Source organism: Hemiscyllium ocellatum, chromosome 36, assembly GCF_020745735.1.
Source record: "Hemiscyllium ocellatum isolate sHemOce1 chromosome 36, sHemOce1.pat.X.cur, whole genome shotgun sequence".
NCBI classification, from domain to species: domain Eukaryota; kingdom Metazoa; phylum Chordata; class Chondrichthyes; order Orectolobiformes; family Hemiscylliidae; genus Hemiscyllium; species Hemiscyllium ocellatum.
This window is the reverse complement of record NC_083436.1, coordinates 26,951,326-26,972,873: the sequence shown is the minus strand read 5'-3', so window position 1 is coordinate 26,972,873 and position 21,548 is coordinate 26,951,326. Positions and strand designations below refer to the sequence as shown.

Sequence of the window (21,548 nt, the reverse complement as noted above, 5' to 3'; positions counted from 1 at the left end):
AGAATAAAACATTACCTGAAAGCTGTTGCACCCCAATGCAGTGGATGTTGCCATAATGTCAATCTTTTAATTATGTTATGACGATCTTATTTCTAACTTATTTTGGACACTGTAAGCAATGCTACTACTTTTTCTTTTATTCCTCTTTAGTATCCAAGAGTTTTGTACTTAGGTACTTGGGTGCCATTAGAGGCAGCCATTGTAAAAACTTTTCACTGTAATCCTGTGCTTCTGTACTGGAGCACGCGAGACAAGAAGGGATGATCTATTGTAAAGATGATCTGATATGGACTTTGGGATTACTATTCAAAGTTACATGATATTCTGTTCACTTAACAGTTTTATTTATAGTGTGTAAATTGAAAATTATTGCATTTTGAAACCTTGTGGTTTGGAAGTGAACTATTTTAAAACTGCAAGATACATTAATTTTTCAGTAGGCAATGATTGTCCTAGTTCTTTAAACAACAAATATCAGCAACTTTTTCTGTGGCATCACAGTCAGAAGAGAATTATTATCAATAAACTTTTTTTGTGCTTTTCAGAACTACTACCCTCTTGTAAGGACTGCTTACATTGAAGAAAGTGACACAAGGCTTGTCATATTATCTGAGAGAGCACACGGCATTTCCAGTCAAGCTGATGGGCAGTTGGAAGTGAGAAATTTTTCCAGTTTTTAATGCAAATTTGTTTGGTAAAGTTTCTGTGAATGGGATGATAATATCATGTCTGTACCTCATGAAAAACATATCTGTTGAAACATCTTGAAAGAGGAAGTCTTACCATGATCAGGATTGACTTTTAAAGGTCATTCAGTTAAAATGCAGTGAATTAGAATGGTTTTGTTTTAGTGTTAGTTTTAATTTTGATTTGTTCTTACAGTGAAGCATTAATGCCCGAAGGAACTGAATTAACTTCCAGTCAAAGCACCTCTGCATTATTAATGCTAGTTTATTGTCTTCCTGCTCCTTAATTTTCCTGGAGCCAATAAGCTATTGAAGCCGGTGGCAGGATTTTGCCTTTCGATTGGGTCCTGGATTTTGAGGGCAAACTGAAGTCTCAGTCCTTTACTCTGGAGAAATAGTCACTTGGCAATGTTGTTCAGACTTCATTCCATCAATTGGAATAAAGATGGCTGGGGTCATAGGCAGCTCGTCGAAGTAGTGGACGTAAGGATAGTGGTTCACATCACGTCACATCATTCACTCAGATGAAGAGCATTGGTGGAATTGTCACATTGCAATAAGTGCTCAATTCAATCCCTTTTGTGCAATAAGGTGCTTTCCTCCTGCTTTCTCATATTCTACATGCTGCTACCTTTGTGGTCTCAGTCCAGTTGGAGGCAGGTTACTTGTTCTCTTGTTCTGACACATCAGATGTCATCTGAATTCTGAAGCTAGGGTCCACCTGCAGGGAGCAAATTGATCATGGGGGCAGCAGGTGGCATGTGCAGCTCCATCACAGAGGGCAATTGATAATAGGCAGGAAGTGGGGGCACTTTGAGAGGACACTCGATGAGCTGTTTCAACACGATAGGGTTTCTGTGACCTCTTTACCATCCATCTCGGGGTCCATTTGCACTTCTCTGCTAACAGAGAACAGGAGAGTATTGGCTACATGTGAGTTCAACTATCTAGGCAAGGTTTTCATCGATGGTTCTGTAAACTGACAGCACCATTGTTGTACTAGCCTCGCGTGTTTTACTCTATCTGCATTACATTTCATTGATGATCAATAAAAAAGATTTATTTGCGGTGTGTATAAATCTTTTGCTATGTAAGTTGTATTTATAAGTAAGGTAGCCGTTTGGTTGAATTTTGTTATTATGTTGTTTATTTGCATAACAATCTCCCACAAACATGTTTCCCTTTCATAATAAAACGTGATATTCACTTTGAAATTTCTAATTGTGGGCATTTGTTTTAGTGGTTAATGAATAATGTCCATATCAGTACCTTTCTTCATCTCATTTTGTAATCATGAATATCTGCTTGTCCCCTGGTGATCCTGTTGTAGGTGATGCTTCATCGAAGATTATGGAATAACAAAGCATGGAATCTGGGCTACAATCTTACGCTGAATGACAGCTCAGTAGTACGGCCACTTTTCTGGTTGATGATGGGGTCAAAGGCAACAACTTCATCGTTACATCAGAGTGGTCTGGCGCTCGAGTTCAGGCCCATCATTATGTATGGTCCTGTGTCAGGTATGTGCCTCAGAGTATATAGACAGGGTCAAAGACTGAAAATCCTTTTTGAAGGCCTTTGCTCACAATGGCTAAGTCAGTTGTTGTGATATTTCGGTATTCTGTTCTTCCCAGCTGAAAAGTAGATCATATAGAGAACGTGCATCCTGGTAATTTGTGGCAGTGTGCTGGAGGTGGTGAAGGGAATTCATTTACTCCCTATCAGGTAATTGACTTGAAAGGGTTAACTTGGAAGCTTCAGAATGGCTCCACCCACTCTGAGAGGATCTGGTCGATTCAAAGTTGTCCTAATTTGTTGTTAGTTCCACAATCTGCAGCCAGCTAGCAGAGGTATGGTTACTATCTCTTAGTAGGAGACATTATCTCCTTACTATTAAAGTAGTTAACCAGTCTTGAGCTATTATAACCTGTTATCTTGCTATTATGTAACAAATTACTCCTTGCTACTCGGGTACCTGCTTCTTATGCTGAAGACTAATCACTTCACTTAATACTGGTAAACCCTGTAAATTAGTACAGGAAGGATTGGTGGTCGAAAATTTACCCAAAGAAGATTGCAAGCCAACTGTGTGCCAGCTTCAGGCATTTCCTACAACAATGGGAAGGCTGCCAGAATTGATAAGAAAAGCCAAGAAGGGACATGGGGGATAGGAAACTGTGGGGACAAGCTACTCAAACTGTGACCATCAAAGGTAACAGCCCGTGTCCTTCGGGTTAATATGAGAGCAGGGGAAACAGCACGATGTTTCTCTATTAACTCAGAGACTTGCTTTAAAAGTTGACTGTATCAGTGTAGATGACCCTTCTGTGGAATACTGTGCAGGTCAGAGAGGTCCCCAGATGCAATTTCCCACTCTGCCTTGGATTAAATGCCACTCACAGAGCTATTATTGACCTTCATGCTGATTACAATATGCTAGAATTGCTCGTAGGTATTGCATTAAGGCATGATCAAATTCAGCCATAAGACTCCTGCATTTGCATAGCCTTGTGACACTAACCTAACTTCAGCCCAGCATTCTTTTAATAGAATTCCTATGAACAGGTCCTTCGGCCCAACAAGTCCACACCAACCCTTCGAAGAGCAACGCACCCAGACCCATTTCCCTATCCTATTACTCTATATTTTACCCCTGACTAATGCGCCCAACCTACACATCCCTGATTACTATAGGCAGTTTAGCATGGCCAATTCACCAACCTGCACATCTTTGGATTGTGGGAGGAAACCAGAGCACTCGGAGGAAACCCACGCAGACACGGGGAAAATGTGCAAACTCCACACAGACAGTCGCCTGAGGTTGGAATTGAACCCAGGTCCCTGGTGCTGTGAGGCAGCAGTGCTAACCACTGAGCCACCGTATTTTAAATCTGAGCCAAATCCTGAGAACATCCGCTGTTTGCCCTTTACTTCACACAGCAATTATTCACAACATGTGGCTTTACGATGATAGGTGTCTGTGAAATCAGCCTTGATCTATAAATTGTAATTACTGAATTAGCGGTTACCACATATTTTTGTTTCGTTTATTTATTTGTCTCTTTGAGCTCTAGTTGTAATTTTCGTTTTATTTATATACCTAGCTTAGTTTGTTGTAAATATTGGGGCAACTTTTTCAAGCTTAATCTCATCATAATGATTGATTGGAGCTATGGTTGAGCATATTTATTTGCAGATGATATCAAATCTGGTCTTTAATAACCGAATCAGATTTTTCTGTTTAGGAGTTTTTCAAACATTGGAAATGTTATTTGCATTATCCAGCATTAACTCATATAACTGGGTGAGTCACTCTTCAGAGGGTCGGTGTGGACTGGTTGGGCCGAAGGGCCTGTTTCCCACACTGTAGGTAATCTAATCTAATCTAATCTAAATAACATGTCAGTTTTAACGGATAATGAATGAAGCCAATTCTCTGTGCGCTTTCCCAGTCGGTGCTGGTTATTTTTAATTCATTTATTATCAGGGAAAGGTCAATAGACAAGCAAAAAAAAACCTTGTTCAGTATTTCTTGCTGTGATTTTATACTGATAGCAGTGTTTTTATTTACAATGTATGTTGCACAGGGAAGAAGACATTTGTTCCATCGCACAATTCACAGAGTAACAGTTCAGTGAGTTCTGGCTTTCTCCCACCCAATCTCCACCTTCTAACACTTTGCCTGCCTGGTTGGCGATATGATTCAAACCACACCATGCATTTGCAAAATATAGTCAAAGGTAAGCCATTACAGATTCCTACCGTATTGATGTATTCTTGGCCAGACGTGTTTACAGAAGTTAACATTAGCACCTGAAGTGTTAGATAGAAGTGTTTGTGAAAGACCTGTACTGCAATTCTCACCTTTCTGCTTGCTAACCACAGTGAATTTACAATCTTTACTGTATAAGTGTGATGCCTGCGCAGACTGCCAGAGGAACAGTTGGCTGGGGCTATAGTCTGCTACTTGAGCTGTCGCCAAGCACTTGTTTTCAATTGTGAAAACAATTGCAACAGTTTGATTAGCAAACTGGAGTTGCTACACTCTGAATGTTGCTTTTTGAAAGCATTAATCTTGGCCATTAAGTTGAAAGGAGCACTGTGAGTGGCAACGTGGTGCTTAATATAATCAGGCAACAGTAACTTTCAACTGTAGTCAGCAAGCATTGGAGAAACTCAGCAGGTCAAGCAGCACCTTTGGAGAGTGAAGCAGAGTTAATGTTTTGAGTGAAATATTGTCTCTCCTTTGAATCTGAAAGGGGCAGGAAATGATGGTCTTCATTCTGTCGGCAAAGGGGGAGGAGGAATAAGTGGAACAAATAGTGAAGGTGCTCAGACAATGAAGGTGTAAGTACTAGAAATTAGGTCAGCTCTGTAGAGAGCAAAACTATGCAAGTGGGTGGAGAAGGGGAAATGGCAGGGTGTGTAATCAAAATGGAGATCATGTTCAGGCTCTGATATTGTGGAACTCATTGTTGAGTCCATTAGGCTGGAAAGTGTCTCAGCAGAAAATGAGGTGTTGTGTTGAGCCTCACTGGAACACTATGGCAGGCCTGAGACAGAAATGTTGGCGTTAGCAGCAGGGTGCCTTACTCAAATGGCAAGCAACTAAAATGTCAGTGTCATTTTTACAGACAGAATGGAGGTCTGCAAAGCAATCACCCAGTCTATATTTGATCCCACCGGAGTGGAGGAGACTTCATTCTGAACAGCAAAAATAGCAGACTAGATTGTAAAAAAAAATACAATAAAACACTGTTTCACCTTGAAGGTGTGGTTTTTCTTATTCATTCATGGGATGAAGGCGTTGACTGGGCCAGAAATTATTACCCATCCCCAATTGCCCAAAGGGCAGTTGAGTCAATCATATTGCTGTGTCAGAAGTCACACGTAGGCCAGACCAGATAAGGATGGCAGTTGCCTTTCCTGAAGGGCATGAATCACCCAGATGGTTTTTTTTTCCCCTGACAATCAACAGTAGATTTGTGGTCATCATTAGACTCTTCATTCCAGATTTTTGTTGAATTCAAATTCCACCATCCACTGTGCCAGGATTTGAGCCCGGTCACCAGAGTAGTACTTGGGTCTCTTGATTAACAGTCCAATAACATTCCTACTAGGCCAGTGCCTCCACCTGAAGCCTTGGACAATGAGGATGCAAAAGGGCAAGTATTACACTTCCTGCAATTTCATGAGTAGGTGTGAGATAGGATTGAGGGGGTGTTAGGAGTGACAGAATTGTGGGGGGGAATGTTACAGAGGGAACAGTCTCTGTGGAATGCTGACAACTGAGGAGAGGCAAGAAGTGTTTGGTGATGGCATCTTGTTGGAGGTGGCTAATCATTTGAATGAGGGGACTGATGAGATGGAAACTGAGGACAAGGGGAGCATTGTGGGAAGGATGGGTCGTGAGTGACCCATGACAAAACCTAGCAATAAGCAGCTCACCTATTACTGGGCGGGCTCGAGTACCACCAAATGGCGAGCCCTGAGATCTGAGTGTGCTCTGAATGTTGGACTGTTAGAGAATGCTGGCTTTCCTGTCACAGTTGGATACACAGGAAATGGATTTCATCGCATTCCCCACCTATCCAGATTCTGCTGGCTATGTTTGGTAAAACTTGACCCCCTGATTTGGTATTTGATTTCATGGACAGAAACTATTATCTTTATTGGAAGTGGAAGGAAGAAATGAAAAGAGGCAGACTATTATTATGCTGCTTTTTTTCGTACTCATCTCATTTTCGTTATCTTATAGACCCACTAGTGCTGGCTTGTCTGTTCTGTTTTTCCATTGTAGACAAATGGAATTGGGCAGCACTAATTAAGTGTTTTCACTGTGTTTAATAAAATGTATTCTGAAATGCCCGACTTATGAATAGGTTTGCATTAGGATAATTCACCACAAATGTTCATTTGGTTTAAATCTTTGCTTCCGGGTCATTGATGCAGCTTTTCTCCTTTTCAAGGTAAATCTAAACAATCTGAGCCAGATTTCCGCCGCATCCTACTGAGAATTATGCATTTGTATGAAGTGGGAGAAGATCCTGTTCTGTCCCAGCCTGTGACTGTCAACCTAAAGGTTTGTTGAAATGCCTCTTTTCAGCAGTTAATAATTTCTAAAAAAAGACGATTCAGTAGTCCTGCTCAGTGTAAAGTAAGTATGTGAAGAGGAGGTTCTCAGAGTTGTTACCCTGTGGGACATGAGTATATTGTTATCCTCTCCAAAATGATTACAGTGAATCAAAATCAAAATAAATTACCAAGATTACATAACTTTTACTTTAATGCAATTCAGAACCAATGAGCATTAACAGACAAATGAGCATTTAAATAAAAGGTATGTTTTAGTTTCAATAGTCAATACCAAAGATGTGTCTGACACAACCTCAAACATTCACATCACATATCCACCCAAAATGTGACACACCACACAACTACACAGTTCATAACATGCATGATGGCTCAGTGGTTAGCACTGCTGCCTCACAGCACCAGAGACCTGGGTTCGATTCCCTCCTCAAGCAACTGTCTGTGTGGAGTTTGCACATTCTCCCTATGTCTGTCATGGGTTTCCTCCCACAATCCAAAGATGTGCAGATTAGGTGAATTGGCCATGCTAAATTGCCCAGAGTAATCAGGGATGTGTCAGCTGAGTGCATTAATCAGGTGTAAATGTAGAGTAGTGGGGAATGGGTTTGGGTCTTCTACAGACGCTTTCACCTTCGGGTCACCACGTCCTGATGGTTAGCACTCGAGAGTTCCTTTTCAATAGACGAACCAGTATACACCTCAGTTCACAAGGTGTGCTTGTGAGAAAGTCACCAGCTCTTCAGCATCGCCAAGCTGTTCAGCTTTACTGTTTTAGACTTTTGTAGTTTGCACAGTACCTCCAAAACCTCTTGTTCCTATTTCTGCTAAACAGAAAAGCTGACCTCTTCCTGTGAAAGATTTGCTTCTTTTCACCATTGGAATTATATCTCTGCCTGCTCTCTTGTTTTTCACATTTTCGATGATCACCATCATCCTCCAGTTCCTCTACTTGTAAATCTCCAAACAGTTTCTCTCTTCTTTCCCATTTACCCAGTTTCAGCGACGGAGCTGTCAGGTCACATGGAACAGTGCATTTACTTATGGAAGAAATTTACTATTTCTTTTCATAATTGATCCCCAAATTCCCAAGCGTCCATTTCAATCATTCTTATAACGATTGACAAATTTCACAAAAGTATTGAAAGAATTACAAGTGTCCTTTATTGTCCCTGGTCAAAGGCCGTCTCTGTATGAACGCAAGATTTATGTGAAATTCTTTCCCTTTCTCATTCTTTCCCTTTCCTTTTCATTGTTCTTTTCTTTGTTCTTTCATTCTTTCTCATTACCTGTGCACATCTGTCCAAATTAAATGCAGTTCGGATCAGAGAGCTTCAAGTAAGCGCATTAACCATTCACACTCGAGAATGTTAGACAAATATAATCAACTTTAATTTTGATGATTCCATTATTGTACATTGAATTTAAGTGAGGCAAATGAATCTGTAGTTGTTCTTTTTGAGATGAGAATCATAGTAGCAAATTTCCATTGTACTGGTAACTCTTTAGTGTATCACCGTAATTGCATTTGCAGTCTCTGGAATTGCATCTCGGCCTTGTTGGATAAGTGCTCTTCATCTGAAAATTTGTTCATTTAGAGGCAATTTCAGACTTCTCACTCAGTTTATGTCAACGTCAGTAATTCTACTTTCAAATTATTGCTGCTTAGTTGCTCATCCCCCTCTGGTATAGGTGCCAAAATGTTGATCCTAATGTAGTTGTTCATTTTTCTCCCTGCAGAATTCTCGCTGCATTCGGACCCCTTGTTCCACTTCAGACCTTAGTAAAACATTAATTTCCATCAGAGTAGCTTATAGAAAACTTCCTTGCTCCCAGTCCTCCATTTTTCTGAATTTTAGATCACAGTGGATCTTGTCATTTTTCCTTTCCTCTATGTGCTTTGTTTTCTGATTTTTTCCCCCTCATATCAATATTGACTGCCTCATGCAGTTTGTATACCGACTGCATCATGCTGGATGTGCACAATATCTTCACTCTGTCTGATGTCGAACTGTTGTGGTATTTCCAAACTGCTTTGGCTGATTTTGAAGTTGTCTAATAAATTTCCTCTTTAGACAGGCTCATTTATCCTTCCATAAAGCAAACTCTGTCCTGTTTTCTTCCCACTGTGATCAGTCACATGACCATCTGTTCATGTTGTATTTGTTGCATTAAGGATGTTTAACCAGAGTCAAACTAATCTCCTCAGTGTCAGTGACTTGCATGTGTATACTACTTCCTTCCCTAATTCCTTTTAACTTTCTATACTGTCGTATTTTTTTTGCCTCTTTCTGGAGGTGATCCTGAATCTGATTTTGATAAGATGTCGTACGTCCCAACCCCCACACCATGCTCCAGTTCTGATATCTGATTTCGAATGCTGTGATCTGTCTATTTCCTATCTTCCAGTTATGCCTAGAAAATAAAGTTCGATTATTAAATGGCTGTGTGTTAAGCTTCCTGTTTGCATTGTCGCTGAGGAAGTAGTGCATAATCTTGCAAATGTAAACAGCATGAATGTAAGGATGGAAACAGTGTGGGGTAAATGTACATAAGCAGTAGTGCACAACTTTTCCGAGAAGTCAACGTTTTTAAATTCATAAACTGAACTGAGCTTCAAAATCTGTTTGCAGACTGTCTGTCACTCGAGTTTGCCATTAATTAGATATAATCTAAACTCTCTTTCTGAATGAAATCGCTGACAGGATCTGCTGAAGGTGTTGGGAACGGTGGTATCTATTGAAGAACGCTCACTCACAGGGATCTGGAACATTAACACACTCAAACGCTGGAAATGGAAAACAACACAACAAGATGGTGGAGGTGAGTTACTTACGTTTACTTCCATTGAAAGATATTTCCAATTAAGGAACGCATCTCCAAATCATTTAAATATAAATGCAGTGTACCATTTCTCACTACATTTTGCCTTTTTGCAAAGTACACTAACCTTCTCAAATGATTTTGATTCAAATCTACGAGCAGTCGGAAGCTTTCGCAACTATTCACCTATTTTGAGATGCTGGGACTTACTTCTGAAGAAATAATAAATGAACAAGGTGTGATGTACAATATCCAGTTTGGATTGTTCTTTTTCTTCTGTCCCTTCATTTTAACAATTAGCAATCATCCATCAATGTTTCTTGACTAGATTTCCTGTGTTAGCAACAGTTGCATTTAGCACATAATGTACATTGCTGCCAAAATAACATTTTACATTTTGGTAAATGAACTCCTATAGATGTTGAAAATCTGAAATAAAAATTATATATCAAAGAAGAAATTATGCATATCATCAAGGCTGCTCCATCTGGAGTATATGATTTTCACTATGGATTACCTGCCCAACATCTACCTGGTGAACAGCCTAGTGAAGACATGTAACATTCCTTAATTAGCACTGCTGCCTCACAGCGCCAGAGACCCGGGTTCAATTCCCGACTCAGGTGACTGACTGTGTGGAGTTTGCACGTTCTCCCCATGTCTGCATGGGTTTCCTCCGGGTGCTCCGGTTTCCTCCCACAGTCCAAAAATGTGCAGGTCAGGTGAATTGGCCATGCTAAATTGCCCGTAGTGTTAGGTAAAGGGGTAAATGTAGGGGTATGGGTGGGTTGCGCTTCGGTGGGTCGGTGTGGACTTGTTGAGCCGAAGGGCCTGTTTCCACACTGTAAGTAATCTAATCTATTATTTATGAATAGTTGGAGCAGCATTGTTTAATATCTCTATCCTGGAATTTTGACCTTTGAATAGATCTACAATGCAATGCTGTTACCTGACTAACATTAACAATCTTTGTTGAAAATCTGTTTACCATTCCCAGAGAGAGAAGGCTTTCACTTTCTGATGTTGCTCAGAGCTTGTGACAATTCTGCTGTTTGTGCAAAATAGGGTTTCATCATTGTACTCTGCCTATTCCATGTAAAAATAGGAACAAAGTGGTTTGAGATGTTTTTGTTTTTACTTCATTTGTGCAAACAATGCATTTTAAGCTTTACCTAACATAAAACAATGGACTTTATTTTAGAATCCCTACAGTGTGGCAACAGAGCCTTCAGCCCAACAAGTCCACACCGACCCTCCGAAGAGTAACCCTCCCAGACCCATTCCCTCTACCCTATATTTACCCCTTTTTGGATTAGTGGTGCTGGAAGAGCACAGCAGTTCAGGCAGAAACGTCGATTTTGCTGCTCCTTGGATGCTGCCTGAACTGCTGTGCTCTTCTAGTATCACTAATCCAGAATCTGGTTTCCAGCATCTGCAGTCATTGTTTTTACCTCCTATATTTACCCCTGACTAATGACCTACACTGTGGGCAATTTAGCATGGCCAATTCACCTAACCTGCACATCTTTGGAAACCTTTGACCATCATCTGACGGGCGGCACGGTGGCACAGACGGGCGGCACGGTGGCACAGTGGTTAGCACTGCTGCCTCACAGCGCCTGAAGACCCGGGTTCAATTCCCGACTCAGGCGACTGACTGTGTGGAGTTTGCACGTTCTCCCCGTGTCTGCGTGGGTTTCCTCCGGGTGCTCCGGTTTCCTCCCACAGTCCAAAGATGTGCGGGTCAGGTGAATTGGCCATGCTAAATTGCCCGTAGTGTTAGGTAAGGGGTAATGTAGGGGTATGGGTGGGTTTCGCTTCGGCGGGTCGGTGTGGACTTGTTGGGCCGAAGGGCCTGTTTCCACACTGTAAGTCTAATCAAAAAAAAAGTCTAATCTAATCTAATCTAAAGGTTTTAATCACTTTCTGTTTGAAAACACGTTAGATGGGAAAGCTGTGTGAAATCTCAGTTTGTTGGTTGTTAATTACAGAAAATGCATTCTGAAAAGGCTTTTGTCCAGCGTATTTGGTAACTGTCATTTCTAATAGTCATGGTTGGCATGGTAGCTCAGTAGTTAGCACTGCTGCCTTACAGCACTAGGGACCCGGGTTCGATTCCAGCCTTGGATACCTGGCTATGTGGTATTTGCATGTTCTGTCCGTGTCTATGTGGTTTCCTCCCACAGTCCAACAATGTGAAGGTTAGCTGCGTTGACAATGCTTAATTGCCTTGTAGTATCCAGGGATGTGCAAGTTAGGTGGATTAGCCATGGGAGATGTCAGGATAGATTGGTGGTGGATCTAGGTGGGATGCTTTTGTAAGAGTCAGTGCAGACTTGATGGGCCAGATGGCCTGTATCTGCACTTGAGGGATTCTATGATTCTAAAATAACATCTTAATTAAAATATTTAAAATCTTAAAACTTCCAGAATGAAATGTTGAATTAACTATTTAGAAGCTTCCACAAAATTGACCAAATAATTCATGGTTTTGGTGCTGTTCTGAAGATTGAAATGCCCTTTCTTTAATTTACTATCCCTTTTATGCCCTTAGGTCTTTGTAAAGCATCTTCCAGCTAGCCAAGTAATCCTGAAATGTCGTCACTGTTTCAGAATGGGAAAGATGTTGGGAAATTTGAGTGCAACTAAGTACCACAAATTGTTTTTCTGAAAGTTGTCCTGTCTAGTTTCCTGTGTTTATGTCAACTCATACTAGCACTACATGCTACGTACTCATGCTCCTTGTTCTCCAATATGCACTCACTCTTGCTTCCTCTCCTTTCTGACCTCTCCATTTCTCTCCATAAAATGCACATTTTAACACCTTGGTTGACTAACTGAACTGTGAGCCCCTGCTGATGTCTGTTGCCTGTGTGCCGTAGAGAGCAGGCAACATCTATGTTCATGCTCTCTTCCTTTTGACTCTCATACTTCTCTCCCCATTTTTTGGTCTGTTCTTTGTATCCTGTTATGTTTTTTGTTTCTCCAGTTCTGCATTTGGGAGAGGCAGTTGTGGCTTGAGATGTTAATTACTCAGTCATATTCACATGGGATTTCTGCCTTAACATTGGGGCCACAGATGTTTGTGAAAGTTTGTGAGAATCTGTCACAATTGAGAGAGATGGCGATATCCTGGGGAAATGTGGTCATTGCTACTTAATATCTCTTTGTGGCCAGTAGTGTTTTCATGGTATTTGTGCTGAATGGTCACATTATATACTTTGAAGGCATTTAGAGGTGTGAAGATCAGATCGTTGCGGTCTATATTTGTGCTACTATTTATGTTGAACCTCAGATAGCAAAGATAATGGCCAGCAGTAGAAACAGCAACAGAAATAAATTGCCCCTAGTGTTAGGTGCAGTCGTAAATGTAAGGGTCTGGGTCGGTGTGGAGTTGTTGGGCCGAAGGGCCTGTTTCCACACTGTAAACAATCTAATCTAATCTAAAAAATAGGTGAGACAGGAAAGATATGCGCAAGATTAGTATGGGTAAGGGCTCAAATAAGTAATAGAGTCTGAGCAATATAAGGTTGTAATAGAGCTCCTTGTGCAACAACTCTTGTCCTTCTGAGCAGTTCTATCTGTGTGGTTTTAGCCACACTGGAGGAAGGCTACTCAGATCTCTGTTCCTCTTCTGAACGGAGAAAGTGAGGACTGCAGATGCTGGAGATCAGAGCTGAAAATGTGTTGCTGGAAAAGCGCAGTAGGTCAGGCAGCATCCAAGGAGCAGGAGAATCAACGTTTCGGGCATGAGCAGGAATCCTGAAGAAGGGCTCATGCTTCGGCAGGTCAGTGTGAACTTGTTGGGCCGAAGGGCCTTTTTCCACACTGGAAGTAATCTAATCTAATTTCGTCCCACTGAAGAGCACATTATTGTGAAGGCTTGGGGCATCACGCCACTTGTACTTGAGACAGCTTCCTCCAACCTTTTTGCAGTCATGCACTTGAAATGCCTGCCTGTATTTCACACATTCTTGGGTGTTGCTGCTGTTGTATCCTGTTTGTAAAATGCTTGAAGGAACCATTGTGCACAGAATCTTATTTCAGATGTTGTTGGCATGAAATCAACATACCTTAAGTGTTGTATGCCATATAGGTGCTTGATATTTAATTCCAACACCAGGTGACTGAGGGATTCCTATCTCCCTGCACAGTGAGACTTCTCTGATCTCCAGCCCCTTTTCCTCTGTGGGTGTTGCTGACGATACCCTGAGGAAAGACACCACACTGGCTCTCTGGCTCTCACTAGTATTCTGTCATGATTTGGGGATGCCCGTGTTGGACTGGGGTGTACAAAATTAAAAATCACCAAACACCAGGTTACAGTCCAACAGGTTTAATTGGAAGCACACTAGCTTTCAGTGCGCCGCTCCTTCATCAGGTGGTTGTGGAGGACACAATTGTAAGGCACAGAAGTTATAGCAAAAGTTTACAATGTGGTATAACTGAAATTATACATTGAAAAATACCTTGGTTGTCTGTTGAGTCTTTCATCTGTTCGAATACCATGATAGTTTCACTTTTTCCATGTGTAAAACCTTTTTTTAAAAGTTGCATTCTCAGGTTAGCTGTAACAATGGGCCTTAGCGAAACAATAAGTTGTGGAATGCTCACCTAGGAGAGAGAATATTGGCATTTATTTATCCAATGGATAGAGAGTATTTGTTGAAGGTGACTTTGAGGGTTTGGAACAACATCACATGTGGAAAGTATGTTTGTGTCAGTGCAGAATGGATTAATTGGGGTATGAAAAAGTGCAAAGAGAGAGAGGGATGACTGAACCTTCAAGGTATATTAATGTAAGCTGTGATAGACTGGATTAGGCTTTGCAAGGCATGATCATCAGGTCTGCTGATGGTAATTTGACAGAAAGTTCAGGAGCAGACTGAAAGTCTGGGTTAAAAAGCCAGTCCAGCTCTTCCACATCTGCTCTGTGCTGTTGGACCAGTGGACAAGTGAATGTGACCTGGGATTATGTATCAGCAACAGATAATGAGTTGTTTGCACAGAGCCCAGTATCCTTTCAGCAAGTCACCCTTTGTTTACATGGGTACAGTACATGGGCTCTGACCACCAGCTCCAAGACAGTCTCTAGACTGAGGCAAGCTTCTAAATCTCCTGTTTCATTTTTTTCTTTCTATTTCTTTAGTGCTTATTTTTTTCCCCAGTACCTATGTTGTGTATGGGCAGGTGTGAGACACACTGAAAGACACAAAGGGTACGAAATTTTTATTCAATTTCCGCCACCAAGAAGAAAGGAAACACCCGAGTGGCCAGTGACAAGCAGTGCCCTTCACATCAGAGGGCAACGCTTTGTGATCAAACAGTGAAGGGGAGGGCAGGGATTAAATCAAAATAGAATTGTACTGGGAAATAATGCACTCCACTCTCTGCGGCGCCCACCTCTCCCTGAACAGCTCCAAGGTGTTGACGGATACCGTGTGCTCCTTCTCCACAGACACCCGGGCTCTAACGTAACCATGGAAGAGGGGCAAATTTCCTGTTTATATCTGTCAGCCTGGGGTCTCTGATTGCCCCAGGTTAATAATCCAATCAAGGATCTCATAGTTAATGAGATCCACCTGCCCCTGGTTCCAATTATTACAGCTGGCAACAGCCTCACTCTCTGCTATTGCATTGATGGTGAGCATCTTCTCCTCCATAGGTGGAAGGGACAGAAAGCCAGGCCAGACCTCCAGCTGCTGCTGCTTATGTATAACCTTGTTCTGCGGGGAAGAGGGAAGTATGTTACTTAGTGTAGCGCAATGTGTTTGGGAGATACAGCCGCCATGGTTAAACAGTTAGCTGTATGTGGACAGGAATATGTGAGATGTTCCTGTTAGGTTTACAAAGCTGTTAAGGATTGTGACATGACAAGAACATAGGCTGCTGGGGAGACAGGAGAGCTATTAGAAAGCCCTGCAGACAAACATAGCAAGGCAGTGGAAGTTGATAGCTCTGATCATTAGTGCTAGTTATCTGAGTACCTGCATGCAGTCCCAGAAGGTCAGTGAATACATATTTACAAGCCAATATCCTGCCAATGGTATCACTAACCTCAAGCACCTGACTGAAAACCATACACTCACCTTCTAATCATGACTCATCCATAACATTCCAGCTTCATTTGACAGTTCCTAAAACTGTTGTAAATCTCACATTCCTGTCCACATGTGGCTAACTGTTTAACCATGACAGCCATATCAACCTAACACATTGCACTGCACCCTCTAACTTCCTTCACTGTTTTTTGCAGGACGTAATCCTCTTCCTCACATTGCAATTTCTCCTTAAACACTATTCCGATTGGTGGTGTAAACCTGCACATCTCTTCCTCCCCTCCCCACAACCCTAGCTCTCATTCTGAAAGTCCAAGAACTGCAGCCCAATTTAGATTGAGGTGGTATAACGGGAGGTAAAAGAACAGGAAGACATGTGAAGAGGAGTGGGGAAGTGATGGCCTAGTGATGTTATCGCTAGATTATTAATCCCAAGACCCAAATAATATTTGGGGACCTGAGTTTTGAAACACACCATGTCCAATATTGGGCTGATTTAGAGAAAAGCTGATGGTTGGTCAACTCCCGGTACACCTACTGCGGGCTTCCTGTCAGGCTTATCCAGTTTTGGGAGCAGGAGCCTAGAGCAACTTGGCAGTGAAATTTCCATGTACTGTGGAGCCCACAGCTTTTCCAGCAAGGTCAAGGTGGTCAATTCTTTGGGAACCCTTATCGACCCAGTTGCAATCAAGTATCAGATGGTCAATGATTCCGCTCTTATGGCAGTAGAGGGAAAAGGCACTCAATGTCTGGATGCTGTTGTGCAAATGTAGACTGAAGTAATGCAAGCTTAGACTACTGCCAGCTTGGCTGTGGATACCAACTTTGAAAGGGCCTTGCAGCTCTTTCAACAGTTCTGCAACCTGTCATCCAACACATGACCAGGGCTTCTGTAGGGGCACCAGTGAGTGACTCAAAATGTTCGGAACCCGCTGTTCCCACTCAGGATGTCCTCCTACCACTGCTAGGCCTTGCTGATCTCTGCCAACACTCCAACACAGACGATTCTCCAGGTGATCAAGTCCAGTACTTGGTCTTTGGGATCAAAACTGCTTTGAGTCTGCCTCTAAAACCTCTGCCCTCTTCTGAAGTGAAAATCAGCAACTTGGGAGCTAATAAGGTAGTACTGTGTCATAGCTGGAGGACAGGAACATCTAAATGGCTCATCCATAACATTCATAGCTTCATTTCACAGTTCCTAAATGGACAGTTTGCACTAAGAGAATACTGCACACATGGCTGATTCTTTGGCATAGTGACGTGGTTTGATTTATAACTTTATTTGGAATGTTTCTATTGGGATGACTTTTATCTTAGCATTGCAGATGCACAGGGAGGGTAAAGTAAAAAGATAAAGTCGCCATAGTCTTAGCAGACCATAGGGTCACCATGCCTCAGGCAAGAGGAGAGGCTGAGAAGAAGATTCCTTCGTGGTAAGCTCAGCCCATGCAGGAATTGAACCCACGCTGTTGGTGTTGTGACAATGCTGCTCCTTTAACAGGGTTATGTTTTTCTTGTTTTTTTTCAAGAGGGATTGTAAAAGGTTCCAATTTGTCTGGGTTTTTGGGTCTTTGCTAATGGCTAACAGATACTGCCCAAGGCAACAATCGGGGAAAAGGTCTTCAGGTTTTTTTTAAAACAGTTGTACAAGGGGATTGGCCAGTTCTCCCAGTTCAGAGATTTTTCTAGTTTGGTTTAGTTTTAGCCAGGGACCTAGAGGCAACTGCACTGGAAAGAGGCTCCATGCTTCAGCACATGATCCCTGCCTGATCCCCCCTCTCTCTCTCTCTCTCTCTCTCTCTCTTTTTCTCTCGCTCTTCAACATCTCTCCTGTAAGAACCTGGGTTTGATTTTCTTTTTGCCAAGGGGTGTGTATATGGGGATGTTGCAGGAAGTTGGAACAGCACATTAAGTTGCGATAGAGTCGATTGGGTTTTCAAATCGTTGTTATTCTAACTTCTGTTTTCTTTTGTTGGTGTTTCATTCGGTAGTGTGTAAATAAATTGTTTTACTTGAAGCCAAGTAGTTTGACCAGCTGCATCACTCCTGGGATATCCACCTGATATCTGCCTAAAACAACTAGAAAAGATAGGGTCTGGCTTATCTTCTGAAATATTTTGAGAGGGTCTAGCCTAGTCCATAACAGTGTCATTCAGCATTGCAAACCAGCCATCTGGCCGACTGAGTTAACCTCCAAATGTGTGAGAACTTTTTATTGGAATCTTTCGTCATGTGAACAGTGGATACCTTGTGTCAGCCACTAGCCATCATATAATGTTTAATAGTGGCTTCAAAGTGCTGCAGAATGACTCAGGTTTTGACCAGTGCAACGCAGGGCGAGTACAGCTGTGCTAACAGTTGTAAAAGGTGAGTATCGCCACAACGTTTTGAACCCTTTTGGTTCATCTGCTACGTGACACACGTACAGTCAATGGCAGCTTCCACTTGAAGCCATGTTTCTGTCCAGCAGCAAAGAATGAAATGCATTCAGCTTGGAATCCAGAGCTTTGTTGACCTTCCTTCTGCAACAGTAGGCAGCAAACTAGAGATGTTGCAAATTCCAGCTGCTCCTGTTCAGAAGGAAGCAGTCACATAAAAATTCATGGCCACAGTCATCTTTTACAACCGTTAACAAAGCTATTCTCTCCCTGTGTTGTCAGCAGTGCCATTGTAGAGACATGGTGCTTTACAGCATAGAGTGAGGCCATTTTGCCCATGTAATTCATGCTACATGTGCCTCTGATTTGAAGAAATGAAATTGAGTGGCAGCATACCTGTCCCTTCACAGTGTGACTTATGACTGTCAGAGTATTTGTTCATCATTCAAAAAGGTCGGGAACTGATAAAGGCATTTATTACTGTTTCTATTATGTATCTTCCAGTAAAGCAATTAATTCACCCTGCTGCCAGCTATAACAACTGAAAATCTGAAATATAAATGAACAATATGGGAAGTATTCTGCAGGTCAGACAGCATCTGTGGGGAAAGAATCAAAGTCACTGTTTCAGGTCTTGCTATTTCATTATTTATTTGATTTGTTTTTTTTTTATTGTCATGTGTATCTTGTTACAAAATACAGTGAGAAGTGTTGTATAGCATCACCATTCGCTGGAGCCATCTTAAAACAGGAAAAGTAAAATAAAATGTAGAAAATAAAGGCAGAAAAATAAAGAAACTATAAAAAAGTAACAGATGTAGTAGGTCTTTGTGTGATAGCATAAAGCTCCTGATTAATTGCTTTCAAACATTAGATATGTTCTGATACCTAATTTTGTCTTTTTTGTAGATCTTAAAAATGACAAAAGGTGGCTAACTAAAGACTTCATCATCACTATTCGACCCAAGGAGTTGCGAACTTTCTTTGTATATTTTAAAGAGTAGGAAAACTACAAAGAAAATATCAACTTCTTAAAAACTTATGACTGTATCGTGCAAGTTCACGTGTCAAGTTGCAGCTTATTCTCGTTGCTGGCTTGAAGTAAAATAAATGACCAGGTAGCATCTCTATCTAATTTGGAGGAAAATAGAAAATATAATATTGTGGCAAGTGGAGGCAAAAGGACATGTGAATGTACAAACCAACCTTAAAATAAATGAAAAGAGGATTGAAGAACATGCATCAGGATGAAACATACTGCAAGACGTTGCTACTGAAAAGCATACCATTGACCAATTTTCAGATAACTATAAAAGAAACGCTGTTGGTCTGGGGTTTCTAGAAAATTCCTCTTTGGCATGCAGCTCGACTATCAGAAGCTGGTTTCTCCTAATGTTATCAATTTTTCAGTCACTCAGGTGCCCCATGCAATGTTTTCTGATATATTAATGCATGGTTTCAATCATTATTGAAGAAACTTCGAGCTCCTGATTTGTTTATCAACAGATACGATTTATTTCTGTGTAATTTCTAGTATTGTTATGTAAAGTACTGGATCCTAATCATCCTTTATTGCCTCAGTGAATGGAAATATAATTTCAAGTCAGTGATCCTTCAATAGAATCCCTGTTAATGAAAGATCATCAATGAGAAACATAAACTTTGTTTCTGTTTTTTTTTCCCTTTTTCTCCACCAACGTTGTCTGAACATTTCCAGCATTTTCTGTGTTTACTTTGATTGTCAGATCGCAGTATTTGTAGTATTTTGCTTTATAATCCATTATTGCCTTGTGGACACTTTATCATAAAACATTCCTGCTCAATCACCCTGTCCTTTATGTCCCACATTTTCAGTTGGTTCCATCGTGTTCGTGACAATCTATTACTAATATTGACCTTCGTTGTTATATTGAGAACATTGGGTGCACATACTCAAATCATTGCTAATGAGTATTATTAATGTAATCCTATTTATAAGACAGATCTCATCTATCTGAGACTGAATTATATTTTTAACTGGCACACATCTTCAAGCACTGAGCCCACACCTCCCCCCTCACCTCCGTCCAAGGCCCTAAAGGATCATTTCAAATCCAGCGGAGATTTTCCTGCACATATGCTCACCTCATTTACTGCATCTGTTGCTCTCGATGTGGTCTCCTCTACATTGGTCAAACAGAACGCCAATTTGCAGAACAGTTCAGGGAACATTTCTGTCACAATTACCCCCAATTGATTCCACCTAATGACTTCTCACCCACCTACCCCCTGCTGCCCAGCCCCCACCCTCTTATTTATCTCTCATCTCCCTTCCCTCTCCATATTCCTGATGAAGGGTTTATGCCCAAAAGGTCGATTCTCCTGCACCTCGAATGCTGCCTGGCATGCTGTGCTTTTCCATTGTCACATTTTTCGACATGTCTTCAAGTGTGCACTGAAGTCTACTTGACTATTCAATCTTGGCGATATTATTGGTGTGTTAGAAAACTGGAACAACGTAGGTGGAATTATCCAAAAGTTAGCCTTCTCGCCCTGTCTTTGTGGGTAGCAGTTTACATCTTAAAATCAACTTTCCGTTGGTGACTTAGTCGTCTATAAACAGAATATTTCAAAGATAAGATGTGCTCAGGAAAGAGTATGATCAATTTCAACTCCAAAACAATGAGGAGTCAATCAGTTAATGAACCAGCTACTGGAGATTTACAGAATGCAATTTATTTTCTTGTTTCTCATTTCCTCACAAGTATCCACACCCACTAGCTTTGGAAGAACCTTATTTGTGCCCTGCTGAGAATCTATTCTTGGCTGAGGGGAGATGTTGAGAGGGGGGGCACAGTGAAGGAGAGAGTAGGAGCCAGCTTACTTGGCAGTATATTTGGCTGTCACTAAATAGGGCAATATTCAGATGGACAGCCTTGACTTCATGTGGTCAGAATAAGCAAAAAGAAGAAAGGAACATATGGACAGTTCAGTATGAATTTGACAAGGGTTGTCAGGGATGGCAGATTCCCAAGTTTCAAAGATTTGATGAGGCCCAAACCACATTAAATGCATTGGTAGCATTGAACAGAAAGGGTTAAGTAAGGTTACCATATTTCACCATTCTGCTGCAAGGACTTTTAGACAATTATCATTGTGTGGTAAAAATTATTATAAATCTTTCTCTGTTCACTTAACAATCGCAGATTAAACCAGTTGTGAATTTGCATTTGGCCTCTTCTCATTACCAAGTGAGTTGATTAGCCTTTTAAAGATTTACAAAGTGTATGTGATGCATGAGAAAGCCTGACACAAGTTGAACAATTTTGCATCCATGTTTTTAGGCCTAAAAGAAGCTTAATGATAATGTATTTCCTCAGGCAGTGATCTGTGCCCAACTACTAAATTGGTTGAGGCCTATGTATTATTCACCCTGGACTATCTCCTGAAATGAGAGCAAGACCATTTCTATATTGACATAAACGTTTGTTCTCACTTCAAAGTGAACATTTTGTTGTTTTGAAATCAGAGGT

General features: G+C 41.3%; 1 protein-coding gene across 2 annotated transcripts in view; it reads left to right on the top strand.

Annotated features, from left to right (window-relative positions):
- Positions 1 to 21,242, top strand: part of man2b2 (mannosidase, alpha, class 2B, member 2) — a 67,365-nt gene extending 46,123 nt beyond the window's left edge. For both annotated transcript variants that reach the window (XM_060851587.1, XM_060851586.1), the window contains 6 exons: positions 546 to 656; positions 2,017 to 2,206; positions 4,274 to 4,426; positions 6,656 to 6,768; positions 9,482 to 9,599; positions 18,946 to 21,242. In XM_060851587.1, coding sequence (XP_060707570.1) covers positions 546 to 656; positions 2,017 to 2,206; positions 4,274 to 4,426; positions 6,656 to 6,768; positions 9,482 to 9,599; positions 18,946 to 19,040 — 780 coding nt within the window. In that variant the 3' untranslated portion in view covers positions 19,041 to 21,242. The remainder of the gene's footprint in view (positions 1 to 545; positions 657 to 2,016; positions 2,207 to 4,273; positions 4,427 to 6,655; positions 6,769 to 9,481; positions 9,600 to 18,945) is intronic.
- Positions 21,243 to 21,548: the final 306 nt, after the last annotated feature.